Source organism: Colossoma macropomum, unplaced genomic scaffold, assembly GCF_904425465.1.
Source record: "Colossoma macropomum unplaced genomic scaffold, Colossoma_macropomum, whole genome shotgun sequence".
Lineage (NCBI taxonomy): Eukaryota > Metazoa > Chordata > Actinopteri > Characiformes > Serrasalmidae > Colossoma > Colossoma macropomum.
Genome location: NW_023494793.1, coordinates 34,621,643 through 34,639,403, shown reverse-complemented (window position 1 = coordinate 34,639,403; position 17,761 = coordinate 34,621,643). Strand labels below are relative to the sequence as shown.

General features: G+C 39.5%; 1 protein-coding gene across 2 annotated transcripts; it reads right to left on the bottom strand.

Annotated features, from left to right (window-relative positions):
* Positions 1-6: 6 nt before the first annotated feature.
* Positions 7-16,757, bottom strand: ssuh2rs1 (ssu-2 homolog, related sequence 1). Of its 2 annotated transcripts, XM_036579354.1 has the most exons (13): positions 16,625-16,757; positions 16,465-16,529; positions 10,896-11,000; positions 10,659-10,734; positions 9,836-9,965; positions 9,315-9,375; positions 8,671-8,792; positions 6,575-6,637; positions 6,382-6,464; positions 5,905-5,997; positions 5,130-5,235; positions 2,557-2,664; positions 7-1,228 (listed from the first exon to the last, which is right to left on the bottom strand). In XM_036579354.1, exons 1-13 carry the CDS (start codon positions 16,645-16,647, stop codon positions 1,088-1,090), a joined length of 1,176 nt encoding a protein of 391 aa, XP_036435247.1. In that variant the 5' UTR covers positions 16,648-16,757; the 3' UTR covers positions 7-1,087. The 2 variants fall into 2 exon arrangements, with proteins under 2 accessions (XP_036435247.1, XP_036435249.1); XM_036579356.1 differs by lacking the exons at positions 16,465-16,529; positions 16,625-16,757 and adding an exon at positions 11,620-11,732.
* Positions 16,758-17,761: the final 1,004 nt, after the last annotated feature.

Below are 17,761 nucleotides of genomic sequence, written 5' to 3'. Positions count from 1 at the left end.
TACAGTCATTTATAATTCACACCTTTATTGCCATAGTGCATCATGTGTTTTAATTGCAGCAGACAGGCCTCTGCACATCAGGCCTTTTCCCTTCCAGCAACTTCCATGTTAATGATATAAATTTAATCAGTTTGAAGTCAGTTTTGGCAAGGTAATGTTGCGTGAATCCCTAAATAGCACCCACTACAGGCAGAGCAGAGACATTGCAAATAGAAACCCTTCTTTGGTAAAGAGGAATTCCACCAATATTTTAAAAATTCTGCAGAATTTAATTGCTGAAGTGAAGTTTTGCATTCTAGAGAAACTCGACCACTCAAATGTTCCTAATAATGGTGGTGCCAGGAACCAGGGTTTGCAATGTCTACACTGAAAATATTTACTATCCAGTTTTTAATATTGATGACTGTAAAACAGAGGTACATCTGAAAAAAAAAACAGTTTTCTTTGGGTACTATTTTGCCTACTAACACCCTGCATGTGTCTCTCTGCCATGAATGTATTAAAAAATAGATTTCAGGCCAAATTTTATGCATTCTACTGTTGTCTCAGGCATCAGGCAAGCAGGTATTTAGAATCATTTGAATCTGTAAGGCAATTGTGTGAGGTAGCTTTTTACAGACAGTAAACACTTTGGACATCTGGTTCCTATCACAACCATTGTGAACAACTCTCACTGGGCAAATTTCTCTAGAGTGGAGCGTTTCACATCAAACCACTCTGAATTACTTTGTTTTCATCGCATCAATGTAATTATGCAGCAATTTTGAAAAAATTATGAGATTCCCCTTTAAAGAGTTAAAAACATAAGTGAAATCAGTTGATATTGTTGAAGAAAACAGTGAATAGCTCTAGAGTGCTCCAGTCCCGTACTGCACAACTCAGTATATTCCCTGCTCTGCCACATCCAAGTCTAACCATCAGCAAATTACTATTTACCTTCATGTGCTGAACAGGATGTTTAGGGGTGTAAAGGAGTCTGCAGGACTGGAGCTGAGAAACATTGCACTTCATCAGTAACCAGGCGCTAAATCAATCCTACTGTGCTCCATTTTTTCCCCACACTGGTCTGATTCTTCACAGTGCTGAACTACATCACAGAGCAGCAGCAGGTGGCCGGGTAGTCGTCTGCTTTCACGCTCATCTCGTTCCCAAACACAAAATAAATGTGAGACTTCTCTTTCCATGAGTAGGTCACCCGGGTCACAGGGATCAGCTCTATGGTGTGGCGCTGCAGCAGGAAAGATTCTCAATCAGTGACGATGCAAGAATCAGTACAAACCTGAGGTTCACTAAAACTTTGACAATGACAAAAATGCAGCATTGGATAATAAAATGTGATAAATTCAGTATTTCCATCATGCTAGAATATGAGAAATAAAATGCCTCCAATGTGATCAATGTGATTTTTATTATGCTTACTGGTCTCATCGTCTCATCATCTGTTTTACAGGCCTAATAAATCACCACCACAACGACCAGCTGTGAAACCTTTGTGCATGGAAACGGTGGAAGGATCATGTTGTGTGTAAGCAGTCTAGTTAGTGAACTCAATCATAAACGTGGCAACGCATCATCAGGAAGAAAAAGGTAAGCAATACATTTAAGATATTACTTAAATTGGTGGTGATTTTTTACTGAATAAATCTCAGTTCAGTTTTAGCCTTTATTGTTTTGATTAACATTACTGAGTATGAAAAATTTGCCTAAAGCTATATTTATATAACTAGACTAATTCAAAACTGGGTCAAAAATTTACTACCCACACACATCCTAGTGTTCCTGAACCATACTGACTTTGAACTCTGATTACCGATAACACAGGCTGATGTTATTTTTATATGGTCAAAAATGTAAAGACTATAGTTTCGCTCCCGAGTGGCGCAACCATCTAAGCGTTGGCCCTATCATCAGGAGATTGCGAGTTCGATCCCTGGTGATGCTACAGCCATCCGTAGCCGGGAGTCCAAGAGAGCACAATTGGCCTCGCTCTCTCTGGGTGGGTAGGATGGCCCCTCCTTCTCCCCCCATCACTTAACGTGATGCTAGTCAGCACAGGCATCTGTTAGCTGATGTAACAGATCTGGCGGTTGGCGCTTTCCTCCGAGCGTGTTCAGCTGTCCAATGACGTTACGTGAGCGGCAGTTCGAAAAGATGCGGTGGCGCTTCACAGATCTCGGAGGAAGCCTGAATTAGCCTTCGCTCTCCTAGCGTTGAAAGTATCGTGTGATTGGGGGAGTCCTAACTAGTGGGTGGAATTGGCGATGACTAAACTGGGGAGATAATTGGGTTAAAATCCAAAAGACTATAGTTTCAGTTAACAGTGCTTACTCACTGACTGTCAGTGGTTAAGTGGGAAAGATCAAATGTGACAGTCAGCTCTCATTTCTCATTTTTCAAACTTAATAAAGGGTAAATAGTGATATAGGAATATAAGACATTCAGTATAATGCACAACAACATTAAAGCAACATCAGTGCTTTATTGGTGGGATGTATGCAGATATTTAGAAATATGTGGAACTGATATATGTACAGACATTGCAAAGAATAGCCATACCTGCTGCAGAATACGGGCAGTCTGTGCAAACCTGGACTGGTGTTCTCTTATCAAGCGTTCAGATGCTTGGGCCACTGCAGGATCTGGGAAACCCATCACTGGGTATACCTAGAACACACACAAAGTTATCAATGTACCAAAATGAACTCATTTTCTCAGTCATTAGAAGGTATACGAGAGACATCTTTTAAGAGAACTTGAAAAACGTGCAGAAGACAACCCAGATGGCAAATCCAGAAGTATGAAAAAATGTACAAATCACAAAAGAAGTTTTACGCTTGGATAAAGTGGAGAGAGAACTTGGTTCATTGATAAAGAAGACATACAAAAAATGGCAGATTTGTCGAATAAGTGATGATGTAGCACTTGGCAGACTGAACTGTTGTCATGCTAAGGCCTACACCAGGGGTCGGCAACCCAAATGTTAAGAAGAGCCATTTTGTCCTTTCAGAAAAAATCAAACCACTTTGGGAGCCACAACATTTTCTGTCCATTTTACCATCTTGGCTGTAAATATGCCTCAGTATGTGCTAATGTGTTAGTATAGGCTAACAGATGTAATATAAACGAAAACGCAGGAAACTTTTCCAAATGTAGAATAGTTTCCTGTAAAATGTCTCAATGTTCAGTTTTTTTTTAAGTCAGCTTCTCATTTGCCCAATTCTTGTTCTAATTTTCTGGTGCAGCAGTTCCGTTCTGGCACCTGATGGAACTGAAACTGACTTCAGCTTTTTGACTTTTTAGTGTTTGACAGTTTCTTATTGCAGATTAAACGTATCAGGAAACCAGCTGAGTGCTTATAAATGCAAATAAGTCCAATCGCGTCCAAATTATCGATGTTCGTCTTAAATCCTTCTCTTTGCCTTTTCGTTAGCTACTAGCTAGGTGAGTGTGTTGCTATTGTGACTACGCCAACCTTCAGGGTTAAAGGGTAAATTAGCAGTTCTACATTAACTCCAGTGTTTAAGACCATTTATTGTTAAAACTGTGTTGAATGATCAGCAGATTTTTATTTTACTGTAAAGGAGGATTATTTTATTTTTACCTACAAACCTAATTCTGCCGTTGAGCTGCAACAGGGCAGTGAAACAGCTGCATGCGGCTCCAGAGCCTCATGATGCCGACCCCTGGCCTATACCTTATGTTTCTCCCACTACCATATACTCAGCACAACTGGATAGTTTGTAGAAGGCCAACAATAGTCCTTCAAAACATCCAGTCATGGCGCAAATTTGCTCAACATTGCTTTTGACTTTCAGAAGTGCCTCACTCAAAGCGTGTCTGTTTGCGGTGGTGTTGGTAGGGACGGCAAAGTGGGACAGCAGCTTCAGTCCTTATTAAGTGGGTCACAGTCCACTCAGCCTGGCATATCTGATATGTTACGGCTACAGCCATGGACACTTGACAGAGATCTGTCAAAACTGCTTAGCACACATACTTTAGGCATACAACGTTATCTTTAGGAATATGCACTAAATAGTTGATGGAAACAGTTATTAATGCATATTTTCTTTTACCAATTTTTTGGAAATGTGGAAAAACGTTTGAATAATGAAAATCCTGCTAGCGCTTCCCTCAGTGTTATTGCTTTTATAAATAAGAGTAGCAAGATTTCACTCTGACTCTCCCCCCTCACCTGCCCTAACCCCCTGCTCCTTGTTATTTGTCCTTGTTCTTCATTTTTACATTCTATTCGCCTCAAAGTCACTTTCTACTTATCATGCTTTTCTGACTAGGCCACTTTCTCTGTATGTACATATTTACTTTACAAGTCTTACTGCACAATTCAGATTTTTGCTCAGATCCAATTTTTGTAACTTGATGGTTCACATTCATAAGTGACTCATATAATTACAATTTTTCAAACCAATATTGCAATTGTGATTTAAATGCAATTATTTTCTATAAATTAAGCTCCAGACTTTTTCCAAGAAGACCAGCACATACATTTCCACTATTCTGCCAGTTCACTAGCTCTGTGTTATTAGATTCAATTTCCTTGTTAAGAAAAACTTGTCAAAACAAGAAAAAAAAACAAGAAAATATTGAAGGATCTAAGATACAATTAAAATTGCAGCTCTTATGATTTCAAATTGCAATTTTGATATAAAAAGGATTCATTGTTCAGCCTCACTCATATCTGTCATTGACACAAACCTGGGCCCTGAAATACGTGCACAATCAACTCAACAATGTCACATGCATCACAAAAGTAATCTGCTCTGAAAAGCTCTCAGCTGTTCATTGGAAGGAAAAACGTCACATGTAATGTTCTTTCAGTGTTTCTTTTGCAGTTGTTCTGGAATTCACTGAAAGTTAGGTGCTTCTGCCACATTACTGCTAAATGATGGTGCATGCACAGTGGTAAAAAAACACACATGAATTTCAAACTGACCATTTTTATTATGGTCGCATGGCCATCAATCTGATATGTATCCTATCTAGGATCACATATGGAAAAAAAATCAGTTTTATGCCACTTTAGCCAGGTAATGTGAACATAGCTTCTTATTCTGTCCTAGAGAGAGAGAGAGACAGAGACGGAGAGAAAGCATGTGTGTGCATATGTTTACCATATACTGACAGTCTCTGAACATTTCCCTGCCGGAGACCTTACTGAGACTCTCCATTCTCAGACCACTCGACTGCTCCACCACAAAATCCTCCTTATTATTGGTCCTGAGGAAAACAGAACACAATCAACTTCACATTTTGGCTGCCAGTGAAAATTCAGGATTGATTTAATGTACTGGTTCTTACTTGGGCTTTACTTTTAAGGGTTTACACAGTGAAGCTCCTGAATACATTCGTGAACTGTTAGTTCCTCATACAAGTACCAGGTCGCTGAGATCCTCTAATAAAGGGCTTGTTGTTGTTCCTAGAACTAAACTGAAGTGAAGGGGAGACATTTGCTGTGTGTGCTCCCAAATTGTGGAACAGTCTTTCACTCAATATTAGTCTACATGTTCTTTTAAGAAGCACCTAAAGACTCATTTTTATTCTCTAGCTTTTTTGAGTTGTGATCATAGGTAATGTGCTTAACTGTGTGTATGTGTTTATTTTCTTTTTTATTGTGTCATCTTTTGATTTAATAATCGTGCTATATAAATAAAGTTTACTTACTTACATTTTACACAAAGCAGTCATGTAGAAAAATATCATAACATTAACATAAATTACATTTTAAACATCACACTACAAAAACCTCACCTCTATTCATACGCTGATACAAGCTACTGATATTCTGAGCTTATTGGGAAGTAGTTTGGGACTTGATGGAACAGTCTAGTAGAGTGACGGCAGGTTTAAATTCACATCCAGATCATTTTTAAATGCTACAGATCTTACCATTGAACCTTGAGGTTGATGAAGACAAGGAGCTGTCCTTTCCCGCGGCAGGTTTGACAGTCATTAGAGCCACGCCCACTGCACCAATTGCAGCTGTAAGCAAGAAAACACAATTCTCAACTAAACCACACCTGTGTTGCATTTCAACTGATGTGTCCCGTGTCTACAATAGTGCAGCATGTAATGTTTTCACTATCCTTATTTGGAGCATTTCGTCATAGGCATATGTGTCTGATCTATACAACTGCTTGAATCTATACATTAAAGTGGCCTTTGGGACTAATTAGATTTTATCATTACCTCCTTATAATAGTGAAACATAGCCTCAGTTTAGAACAGCACTTGGTGCCTGTTCTAACTTGCACATGGCAGTATTAAAATACGAAATAGTGGCATTATCGCAATCTAAAAACACTGGCAAACATGCGTCCATATTAAGAAGCAGCAATAACAAAGTGCTTGCAGCATGTAGCTTACTTTTCCCTCCCACGGCCGCTGCAGTGCATACAGCGATCGTTGTCTTGGCGAAAACCAGTGCCATTACAAACCCAGCAGACTTTCTGTAAGAGGATCAGTTTAGAAGTGTTTAATAACTTTAAAGCATTTTTAATTACCAGGATGGATGAATATATTAACTTCAGTCGCTTTAAAAACAGAAAATGTGACTCACGGTCCCACAGCCTGCACACTCCTTGCACGGTGTTCTCCTCATGCCCAGGCACATGTGGCAAGGCTGTGGACAATGAAAAACAATCCAGATGCAATCACAGGCCACGTTTAAGTCAAGCATGAAAGAGCCAATTGGCCAAGATCCAGCAGTGTTTGAGGTAGCGAGGCACCCATACAGAAATTACAGTCCAATTATAATAGCAGATAATTAACACTTTGTTGTGTCCAGTACTGACACCAATAACTGATAATTATATATATATATATATATTAAAGCTCACACTATAATCTGCAGCAGGGGTGTATCTATCCCTGCAAGACAGCCCCACCTCCAAGATTTCTCACTGCTAAAAAAATAGTTCTCTGATGCCAATGAAGCATTACAGGATGTATGTTTTGCTTTGTTTTTGCTGAGTGTTAGGTGTTGTCATAGCACTTTCTGTGGTGAAATGACAGCATGTTGTGACACTTGACTTTAGCTCAGTATGTTTTTGATATGTCAAACACAAAACTGTGATTATTTTACACAACTTGACAAGTGAGACTGGTTGCAAAATCAAACAAGGGTGAGTACTTGTGAAAAGATGCTTTCAGCCTTGAATGAAAATCTACAGTATTGAAGCTACAGTGTGAAGGTTTTGAAACTGATACTCTGTTATGACAGAGTTATGTATATTATCTCTGCCCCTTAAGTAAGGTGTGTGTTATATTTTCACTTATGATTTCTATGAAGCCATATGGCAATGCTATGGCACTGTAATGACATAAACAGTTATCTATTTTTTCTCTGGCCCTTAAGTAGTTAGTTTCATATTTGTGCTTTTTTTAATGATGCCTTATGGCAGCGTCATGACACTATACTGACAGAGTGTCTGTGACCCTTAAGTAGAGCGAGTTTCATTTTGCTATTCATAATGTGTAATCATGCCTATAGTAAAACAAAACAAACAAGCAAATAACTCCACGTGCCAAACCACTGAAATATGTTTGTACAGTCATTTTTTGCTGAACACATGGAGTCACATCTTTTCTTCTCTCTCTCTCTCTCTCTCTCTCTCTCTCTCTCTCTCTCAATTCTCATTGAAAAACTGTCTTGATGCGGCATGGTTTCAGCCTTTATGACAGCTAACGTTTTTGGGAATAACAAGCCTGATGCGAAATCTGTTGTCAACATTTGATTTATGATATTTTTTGTGTTAGAAATGTCGGAATTCTACAGGGCTCTAATTATAAACTACAGGGATTGGTTTGGTGCTGAGAAGTTCTCAAATACAACCTTTAAAATGCCTGTTGTACCAGCCTGTCCACAACAAGCCCCAAAAATCACTGTGCTGTTATTAGCATAACGCCCCCACCTTTTGCCCACCTGCACGGATAGGATGCAACCAGGTGGCTAGTTTAGACCATTTACAAACTGAGAGACCCATTTTAAATGAGAGACAGCTTTAAATTCAATACAGTTTAGAAGTGTTTTTTGTTTTTAACATTTTTTTTCACGTTAAACTAAACCAAGCTGAACTCCAGGCCCCTACACTGTCAGTAATTCCATATCTGGCCACCAGAGGTCTCTCTCTCCTGAGTACTAGCCCTGCTCCCAGGATCAAGCCACCTGCACCTTATTATCTCCCTAATCAGTCTCACCTTAAATACTCCCCAAACTCAGACAGTCAGTGTGAGGTACTGCCAGTCTCTTGGAGTCTGACTACTGAGCGTTTGTCTTGTTTGCCCCTCTGGTGTTTGGAACCTCTGCTTGTCTTTTTGGTCACTGCTTTTGCTTTTTGTCCTTTTTGCCTGGCCCTTCAGACTGATTCACTACTATGTCCTTTTCACCTCAGCTTTTCTACTATGAGTGTTGGATTACACTGTTTTTAATAAACCGGTTTGCTTTGTCACACACTGTATGCTATACCAACAGTTACACACTCACAAAAAAAACTACTATACAGAGTTGTGCAATGACCAAAGGTCAAGCACCAACCATAAAACCCCATACATTCCTATCTCTGCACTGCTGTTCTCCATGATAGCCCCCCCCCCCATCTCCTCCTTGATGGTAAGCAAACTTGGAGCCTGACTGAAGCTTTCTATTTGCTTTACCTTAACTGAGGAGGTGTAGGGCACTCTGATGTTCTGTGTGCTCTCCTGGAAGAAGGCAGGAGTCTGGGCTGCTACCTCCCACGGCCCTGGCACACGCTGGATAAATGCATCTACAGGCTGATCTGAAACGTGAGGGACATAATCTCCATCATCTACTGAGTAGTATCTACTGAGCTAGAGTATGTTTTTTTATTATAATTGTAAGACAGTGATCGGACTGGATGGTACAGTATGTTTCTCAACAGAGGGATTACATTAGTACACTCCCTGTTTCATGTGCTCTGACACAGCATTGGTTTTAACTGCACAGTGTTGCTACATCTCCCTTCACACTTAGAAATAATCAACCACTTCAGACAAGCTGCATGTTTCTCTTCCTTGGAAATGTGGTCATTTGTGCCCCCTAGAGTCCCAAGCACAGATAGCCTGTGGGTCACTTCTGCTACTGTGCTGCTCACTGTTGTGCAAGGTCTATAGGACTAAATATGAATTAAATGTTGATGCTAAATTAAATGTTGTTGTGGTGACTGAAACAGGCAAAATAGGGATATGAGCATCTCAGTTTTATGGTGGTTCTTTTAGCTGTGGTTTGGGTCTCTACAGGAACCACTGACTAGATTGAACCCAAAGGCCCTGCGTCTTACTGGTAAATGGCTCCTGACTCCACTCAGTGGATCTGGACTCAGTGAAGGTCTCCAAGCGATACTATGAGGAACAGAGCAAGAAGGGGAGATTAAATGGAAATACAGGAAGATTACATCATAAGAACAACCTGCAACTAGCAACTCTGTGTCAAAAACCTGTTACACATCACTGTTCATGAAAACACTGTACTTTTACAGGCTTTTTAAAAGAGGAAATATGCTTGTGTAATTCACTTTTGACCTCGTTAGTAAAAAAGAGGAAGCCTCAAACTAAAACGTGAGCATTTAGCTGGGTAAGGAGCACTTCACCTAAAATGCTAACACTACTTATAATGAATGAGGACTAGTGAAAGGCCTGTCAGCATTTTCCAAATAAACTAACTCTTAGCAACATGACTTTTTAGGATTTTGGGATGAAAAAAATGGAAATGTAAACAATGATTATGGTGAGCGGCTGAGACTGTTGCTTGTACAGATAATGAGTATTATGACAATAATTAGGACGATCATGTCCCCCCCACCCTGTAGGTGTTGAAAGGCTCCATGCTGGTGATGACCCCATCTTTGGCTGGTCCAGTGCTGTAACAGCATTTACTGGAAGCGTAGCTCACAAAGGCCTCACGTGCAGCGTCCTCTGTGATGGAGGGAATACTGAAAAAAATATCAGCAAAATGAACAAATTAGTAAAGACAGTTTAAGATCCTTGCACGTTCCAGCATGTCTAGCAGCTTACGTACCAAGAGTACAGCATTAATGTAGCTACAGACAAAGAATGTACAGCTTGAGTGAGAAAATACAACCCTGTGGGATTTCTATTGTGAGTCTGTAGGCTTCACGTTGAGACCATGTATCTTAGAGGCGTACATGTACAAGTGTGTGCAGGTGCTTAAGATTTATGGTAGTGGTGTGGTGGGGTATGTGTACACGCAGAAAAAAAACAAGCAAGTTGTTTGACGTACAGACTAAAAATACAATAAACTATGATATATCCTATTTATTAGGGATGCACGATTAGATTTTCTTATGGCCGATTCTGTTTTCTTTACAGCTAAATTGACCGGTGACTGTTTTTTTTAGCTTCTTTCCTAAAACCCGCAGCTCACACTGTGTGGGCAAAATAAACATACAAACCTTCCTATTACATTTTCAGCACTTTCTATTAATCAGTTGCTTTTGAATACAGTGTTAGTGCACATACCTCCCTCACACTATTTACATCATTAACTGCAATTCAGATCGAGTGTTTGGAATAAAAATCTTATATTATGCATCTGTACTATTTATATTTTGGAAATTACGTTAATACAACAATTTATGCAGGACAGAGAGAGAAGAGGTGCTTACTGCCAGTTGGGCTGGGCAGGGCCAGACTCTGGTACGGGCATTGGCACTGTCGGCATAGGAGGAGGAAGGTATCCACCTACATCAGGATACACGAGAGAGAGAGAGAGAGAGAGGAGAGAGAGAGAGAGAGAGATAAAACAGACAAACACATATAGCAACAAGAAAAGGTTTTTTGACTCGTAACAACAGCAAAAGTCTTTTTGGTACTATATAGCCAACCTATGACTTATACAATACCTCCTCCACCTGCAACCGTTCCCTCGTAGCCTGGTACATTGTCAAACATACTGGCTGGGGGCGCAGACGGGGCATTTGTGCCTGCTGCGGGGGCGGCGGCCATGGCTTAAAGAAAAGCAGTCAAACAAGTCAGGGCAAGGCTCCATATCAGGTAAATACCACAATCTAAACATTCTGTTCATAGTTATAAAAATACATCATGAACAAATGAAGAGTTTAATTCCAAAACACTGTATATCCATTTGTAACAATTTTGGATATAACAAGATCTTGAAAGGAACAACAGCTGATGTATAATGACAAACACATTTTTACCGCTAATAAAGATAGTATCAATCTTAACATAGCATTGATATTTCTTGTATGTGAAAGCCCACCCCCAACAATATACACCATTAAAAAAGAAAAGTGGTCTATAATGCATTTGAAAAGAAACCCTTTAAAAATTCTGGACATTCATGCTCGGTTCTGCGTCCTTTTACATTATGTTAAAACTAAATGCATCATTTTAGTTTTCAGATGTACAAGTTTAAGTAAATCAAGAAGTCAAGATGACTTCCAATGTGATATAGCCCACTTGTAAGTAATACTACTCAAATTTCCCAACATTTACCACACCAGTTTAGCTCACTGATGTCTTGAAATAAAAATTAACACAGAAGCTCTCCTTCTATAAGGCAACAAGCAGGATTACTTAATATTTCATAATAGCTTCATAACTTACCCTCAAGTCTTAAGTCAAGTCTTTGAAATCTAACTCCGTTGCTGAGCTGAATATGAAGACTCTCAGTGTATGTGCTCCCACTGCAATCACAGGTGTGACTGATGTTTAAGACTCAAATGAGTTGTTAATCTTTGCGGAAGTCTGGGTGTGTCTCAAAACGGTTACATTTTGTTCCCTATGTAGTTAGCCAACTACAGTGTTCTGGGGTTTTCCAGTGTTAAACTCCAGGACGGAGTTGCGCACCCCTGCCGTAAAAATATTTCTCAATATTCATGTAATAAATTAATATTAGATGAATCAGGAGTGTAACTGCAACTAGGCATTCGAAATATACTTTAGCGTGTGTCCGTATACATTGGTGCACTGCTAAGGTATAACCTATGCGTGGGAAACACTGAAATATAAGCCAGTGGATCTCAAACCTCAGGGTGACCCAGACAGTCCACATCTTTGCTGCAGTTCCTATGCACTGTGTGTTAGGTTGGAGCAAAATTGTGGACCGGCAGAGAGGGCTTACAGGATCGGTCGAGAATCACTGAGATAAGCTACTACTAACACTTCAACTGTACATCTTACATGTAGATGTTTTTAATGTTTAAATGGCTGATATTAGTCATATACCAAATGTTTGCTAAAGTCTTGTATGCGCAATCAGGCAAGTCTGTTAACATGTCGCCACAGGTCTTTCACAAGGGCTGAGTGCTGAGTTTCCAGTGAATCTAGAATTCAACCAATGTTTCTACATCTTTGTATAACTACATAGTTAAGAGTCATTCAGAGTGGTTTGGCGTGAAATGATCTGTTCTAGAGAAACTTACTGAGTTACAGTTCTTCATGGTGGTGGCGACAGGAACCAGATGTCTGAAGAGTTTAATGTCTCTAAAAGCCACCTCACAAATGAATTAAAGTTATTATATGTAACAGTTATGATGTCTGAGACAGTGAACGCGTTTACACACACTTAATAATCCGATAACTGCAGAAAATCAGATTTTGTCAGTAATCCAATCAACATGTTTACATGCACTTGTGTAATCAGATAATGGGAAACTCCAGGTCTACATGAGTCAGATTGCTGCTTTGCAACCGGCCAGTTAACTCACAGAGGAAGACGTGACGTAAACATAACACAACACTCAAATTTCAAGGCACGGCTTTTTTTTTTTAACATTGCGCCACTTCACCTGATAATATGAACACGCATCATCAACAGGATGAACAATATTTAAATCCTTCATTTTGTCGAGCATGTAGTTGGTTTTAGCGTTGCTGCTTGCCTATCTCCGGTACCACCATCTGTTTTCGCACATACGCAGACTGAAATATCTGAAAGAAATCTGAGTAAGAGTTTAAATGCACTGAGAAATCTGATTACTGAGCTAAAATCCAGCCTCTTTGTCAGATTTCTTAATCGGATTTCCAGACTTTACTCTGATCTAAGAAATCAGAGTATGCTGTTTACATGACCATTTGAATAATCGGATAACTGCAGAAATCTGATTACAATCGGATTATTGAGCACGTGTAAGCACAAAGTGTTTTCTGATAGTTTTAAAATAAGCCTTTGGCCTAAGACGTATTTTCAAAATCAATGTATGGTGGAGACGTACATGCAGGGCGCTGTACTGCAAAAGAAAACTTTGTTTTTAATGTATTTTTATAACATATAAAACTAAGTAAATTAAGTGAATAAAAAGGCTATTTTTGTTTTGGCTATTAAGTTTCCATCACACCACTGTAAAAACATTTGAGTCTGTATATTTCTCTACAATGCACCATTTCACATCTGAACAGCTTCTCCTTTCGGCTGTGACCACAACAAAGATTTTTGTTCAAGGACGGGAATATGGTTTCTATAAAAATAATAAATGTTAGCTGCATCGGTTTAGTTATCTAGTTGGACGATTTCATTTGATTTCATTAATGATGATGATAATAATAATAATACTAAAAATAATAATAATAATAATGAGAGGAATAAAAATATCAACGCATCAAGGTATCACTACAAAAATATGCCTCTACCTTACTGATAATAAGGGCCTTGACACAATCACTAAGTAGGGAACTAGGGCCCAATTTGAGACGCATCCTCAGCCACGCCCACCGTCACACCACAGCACACCACTTCTCCAACCACACAGAAACGTTGCTTAAACACTGCAGCTAAAGCTGAAGCACTTTAAAGTAGTTTCATTCAGACAGATGGGAAAAAAGAAGTTCAGCCCTGACTGACACTGGAATATATTTTGAATATTACCTTGTAGCTCCATCTTGCTAGTGGACAGTTAGCATGTAGCCCATCAGCTGATGCACACTGTGTGCTAACCATCCTCTCTGCCTTCAGTTTTTGACCACAAAGCCGCTCATTTGTGCCAAACTGACAAGCGATCACTACAGTGGAAAAACGTGAATTGCAAAGCACACCTGACACTACTGTTCCATAGCGACATGCAGAATACATGCCAAAAAGAAAAACAAAACCTCTATTACATTGTTTTCACATCACTTGACCTCTTTGTTGTACTTCAAATGTATTTGCCTCATTCAAATGCTTCCAAAAGAATGACATGCAATGTACACATGGGACTGCATTTAAACAGTAACACGCATAAAACATGCCAAAATTAAAGGTAAAAGATCCATTACATTAGTGGAAAGCAATATAATCATGCCTTTATTATATTTTAAGTTTTTTTTTTTTAATGTTAGTCCTTGTGTTGTTTATCAGTAAAGAGGTCAAATGCACTGTAATTGAGGGTTTGTTTTTCATTTTAGCTCTTATTATGCATGTCACTATGGAACAATAATGACGTGTGCGCTGCATTTCACGTTTTTCCGCTGTAGTGATTACCTGGCATGATATTTTATTGTTAGGGAAGATCAAGCAGTGTGTACTTCTGGCCACGTTATCACATTTCATAGCCAATGTCTCCAGAGTGATTCGTCAGCGTTTTAAAGAGGTCTGTGCCAAAGAGTGTTTTCAGGGCATGTAAGTCATTTTTTCAATTTTTATTTTTTTTGCTAGCTGAGCTGTTTGTGTAAATCACAAAATCAAACCTTATATTACTTTATTCACCATCTTGTTCCCTATAATGTAGCACCGTTTTGAAGCAGCTGACAAGCTCACAGCAAGTGCCAGATAGGCTTAAGTAAAACCTCCGTACTGCGGGGTTAGTTGTCACACGGTGTTACAACTAAGCCACCTTTAGTAAACAAAGACAAATACAGTAAATTTTGTCTTTTTGTTCCAGATGTTTACACAGATTTTAGTTAGTATCTTTCAGTTGTCTGTATTTTGGTTTTAAATAAGTATATTAATTGACATTATCAGTTGGTAAAGCTGTAGTTATACAGAAACAATGTTCCATATTTTACTGATGTGTGATGTTTTGTATTTGGTGTCCTGCACTGGATAAAAAATGAATCTGTCATTGTCTAACACAGAGACTCATATCAGCTTTCATATAAAATTTGATGTGTGTGTTTGTGGAGTCAGCTCCACTTACTCTATAGGTGCACTTTGTAGTTCTACAATTACAGACTGCAGTGCTGCTGGAGTTTTTAAACACCTCAGTGTCACTGCTGGACTGAGAATAGTCCACCAACCAAAAATATCCAGCCAACAGCGTCTTGTGGGCAGCTTCCTGTGACCACTGATGCAGGACTAGAGGATGACCAACACAAACTGTGCAGCAGCAGATGAGCTATTGTCTCTGACTTTACATCTACAAGGTGGACCAACACGGTAGGTGTGTCTAATAGAGTGGACAGTGAGTGGACACAGTGTTTAAAAACGCCAGCAGCACCGCTGTGTCTGATCCACTCAGACCAGCACAACACACACTAACACATCACCTCTACCAGATCAGTGTTACTGCAGTGCTGAGAATGATCCACCACCCAAATAGTACCTGCTCTGTGAGGGTCCATGGGGGTCCTGACCACTGAAGAACAGGGTAAAAGGGGGCTAACAAAGTATGCAGAGAAACAGATGGACTACAGTCTGTAACTGTAGAACTACAAAGTGCACCTATATAGTGGAGCTGATAAAATGGACAATGTGTATATCATGCAGTATGGCTTATAACATAGAATTATATTGAATTAACTTTGTTTGCTCTAATTCATCAGACTTTCAGCAAGTGTTACAACTGACCCTCTGTCTCGGGGTAAACTGTAACATTGCTCATTGGCTGTTCGCGCCAATGACGTCATGAACGTACATGAGGTGCCGTTTTCAACAACAACAAATATAACAATATATATAATATAACGTCTTTTAAGCTGTTCTCTGTTCAGGAGACGAATGTATTGCTTTTTGTTAAAAATGTTTAAGCATTTATAAACTATGATTTTGCCCAAATGCTCCATCTTAACCCATTCATTTTGGACTCGCTCGGGAGCGCCCTCTAGCGTTTGAGAAACCCGGAAAACATTTACAGAGCGTAATTCTCTCTCCTATCTACAGGTTCTCGGGTAAAAACCTTAGCAAGACCACACCCACTAACGTTTACACAGCGTCTCTGCTGTGTTGAGAATGCTCCGCCTCTCACATGTTGACATATGTGGTCAGTATAGCAGTCACGCGATCAGAAACTGAATGGGGAAAACTGATGAGTGGGGTAACTTAGGTTAACTACAGTGGGGCTAAGCAGTGGTGCAGCAACAGGGCTACAATATACTTATATAGTGGACCTATAGCTACGGAAGATGGACATCTTATAGAGGCCTTTGCGTGGACATACACAGTTTGTGTTTCCCCAGTTTCTAAAAAGCGTTTATTGACCTTTGCTTGAATATGTTCAGCCTACAATCAATACAAAGACGAAAGATAAGCCCTACCTGGGACGGCCGCTGCTGAAGGCGCGTAGCCAGGGCTCGCCGTGCCATAGTTGGATCCGTAATCACTTTAAAGTGAAACAAAATCGTTAATTTATCTTTCAAAACAACTAACAAACGTACGTAGTGGTGAAAATGGGGTTGTACGAAGCGTTGGCCTCACCTTACGATCGGTGTCCTCTCCATATCAACACTTAAGGCGCAAAAAGAGAGAAGAGTTTTCTTCAGGGCTCATGAGGTGACATACGTATCTGTTATTCCCACCTGTATTCCGACAAGTCCCGCCTCCCTGCGCTAGGATTGGATAGTAGTTCATAGTCACAGACGAAGTGCTTGGGCGGATAAACGTCTAGCCAATCCTAGCGCGGAAGACGCGCTCCAACCAGCCAATCGTAGCATAGGGGGCGCAATACGGGTGGGAAAAAAAACCTACGCATGAGAGTTACAACTTCCCGTTGCTCCGTCATTTCTCATGTGACTAGCATACTGTTTTTTTGTCTAACTGTTGTAAAATGAGTCACTCAAGCACTTTCACAATAAACAGAAGAGCCACAGATATTATTTAAGCCTGTATTCTCTGTGGACTTTTAATTTGGCGACGAGAGCACATGAGATATTGATATTGCTTCCTACTGCTATCATGCTAGTTTCAGGATCAGCAACCATTTCAGAAACGGTTTCGTTTTTGTTAAACAGTTACGTAAAGTGAAATGATGTGGAAACAGTCCTACATTTGAGCAGTTTAGTTTAGCTGTTAAAGGAGATTTGCAGACTCTCATAGTGTAAAAACAGGAAAGCTGTGCAGCCTTTGATGTATTTTTTAATCAATGTTATCTTTTTTTGTAATAGGGATTATGTATCATGTACCCCGTTACACATTTGTGTTATATTTACTCTAATTCAGGTGATGTAATTGTTCAATTAACAGGTACTGAAGATGCCCTTTCACATTTCAGTGCTCAGTGCATAATCAGATTGGATTTCTGCAGTTATCTGATTATTCATATGGTCATGTAAACAGCATACTCTGATTTTTTAGATAATGGTTTTGGATAAATTTTTGGATAATACAAGTGTGTTGTGATTTAACACATGACTTTTTTGAGTGTAGTCCGGGTAGCAGCACTGGAAGAGTGGCAGTTCTTAGGAATATTACATTTAATTATTTGAGTATTCCAGGCACCAAAAATGGCTGTGAAGGAATGCACACATTACACTAAAGACATTCAAGAAATTTTGTCATTTTTATGCAGGCCTTGAACTCTGCTAACCTATATGCAAGTATATTTCAAGAAGCTGC

What these genes read in the sequence shown, in the direction of transcription:
- ssuh2rs1 (XM_036579354.1), bottom strand. Translation starts at nt 16,647, where the DNA reads ATGGAGAGGACACCGATCGTAAG. An exon ending in GAGAGGACACCGATCGTAAG is followed by an intron (nt 16,530 to 16,624) that starts GTGAGGCCAACG and finishes TTCACTTTAAAG; the next exon opens with TGATTACGGATCCAACTATG. An exon ending in AGTGTGCAGGCTGTGGGACC is followed by an intron (nt 6,465 to 6,574) that starts GTGAGTCACATT and finishes ATCCTCTTACAG; the next exon opens with AAAGTCTGCTGGGTTTGTAA.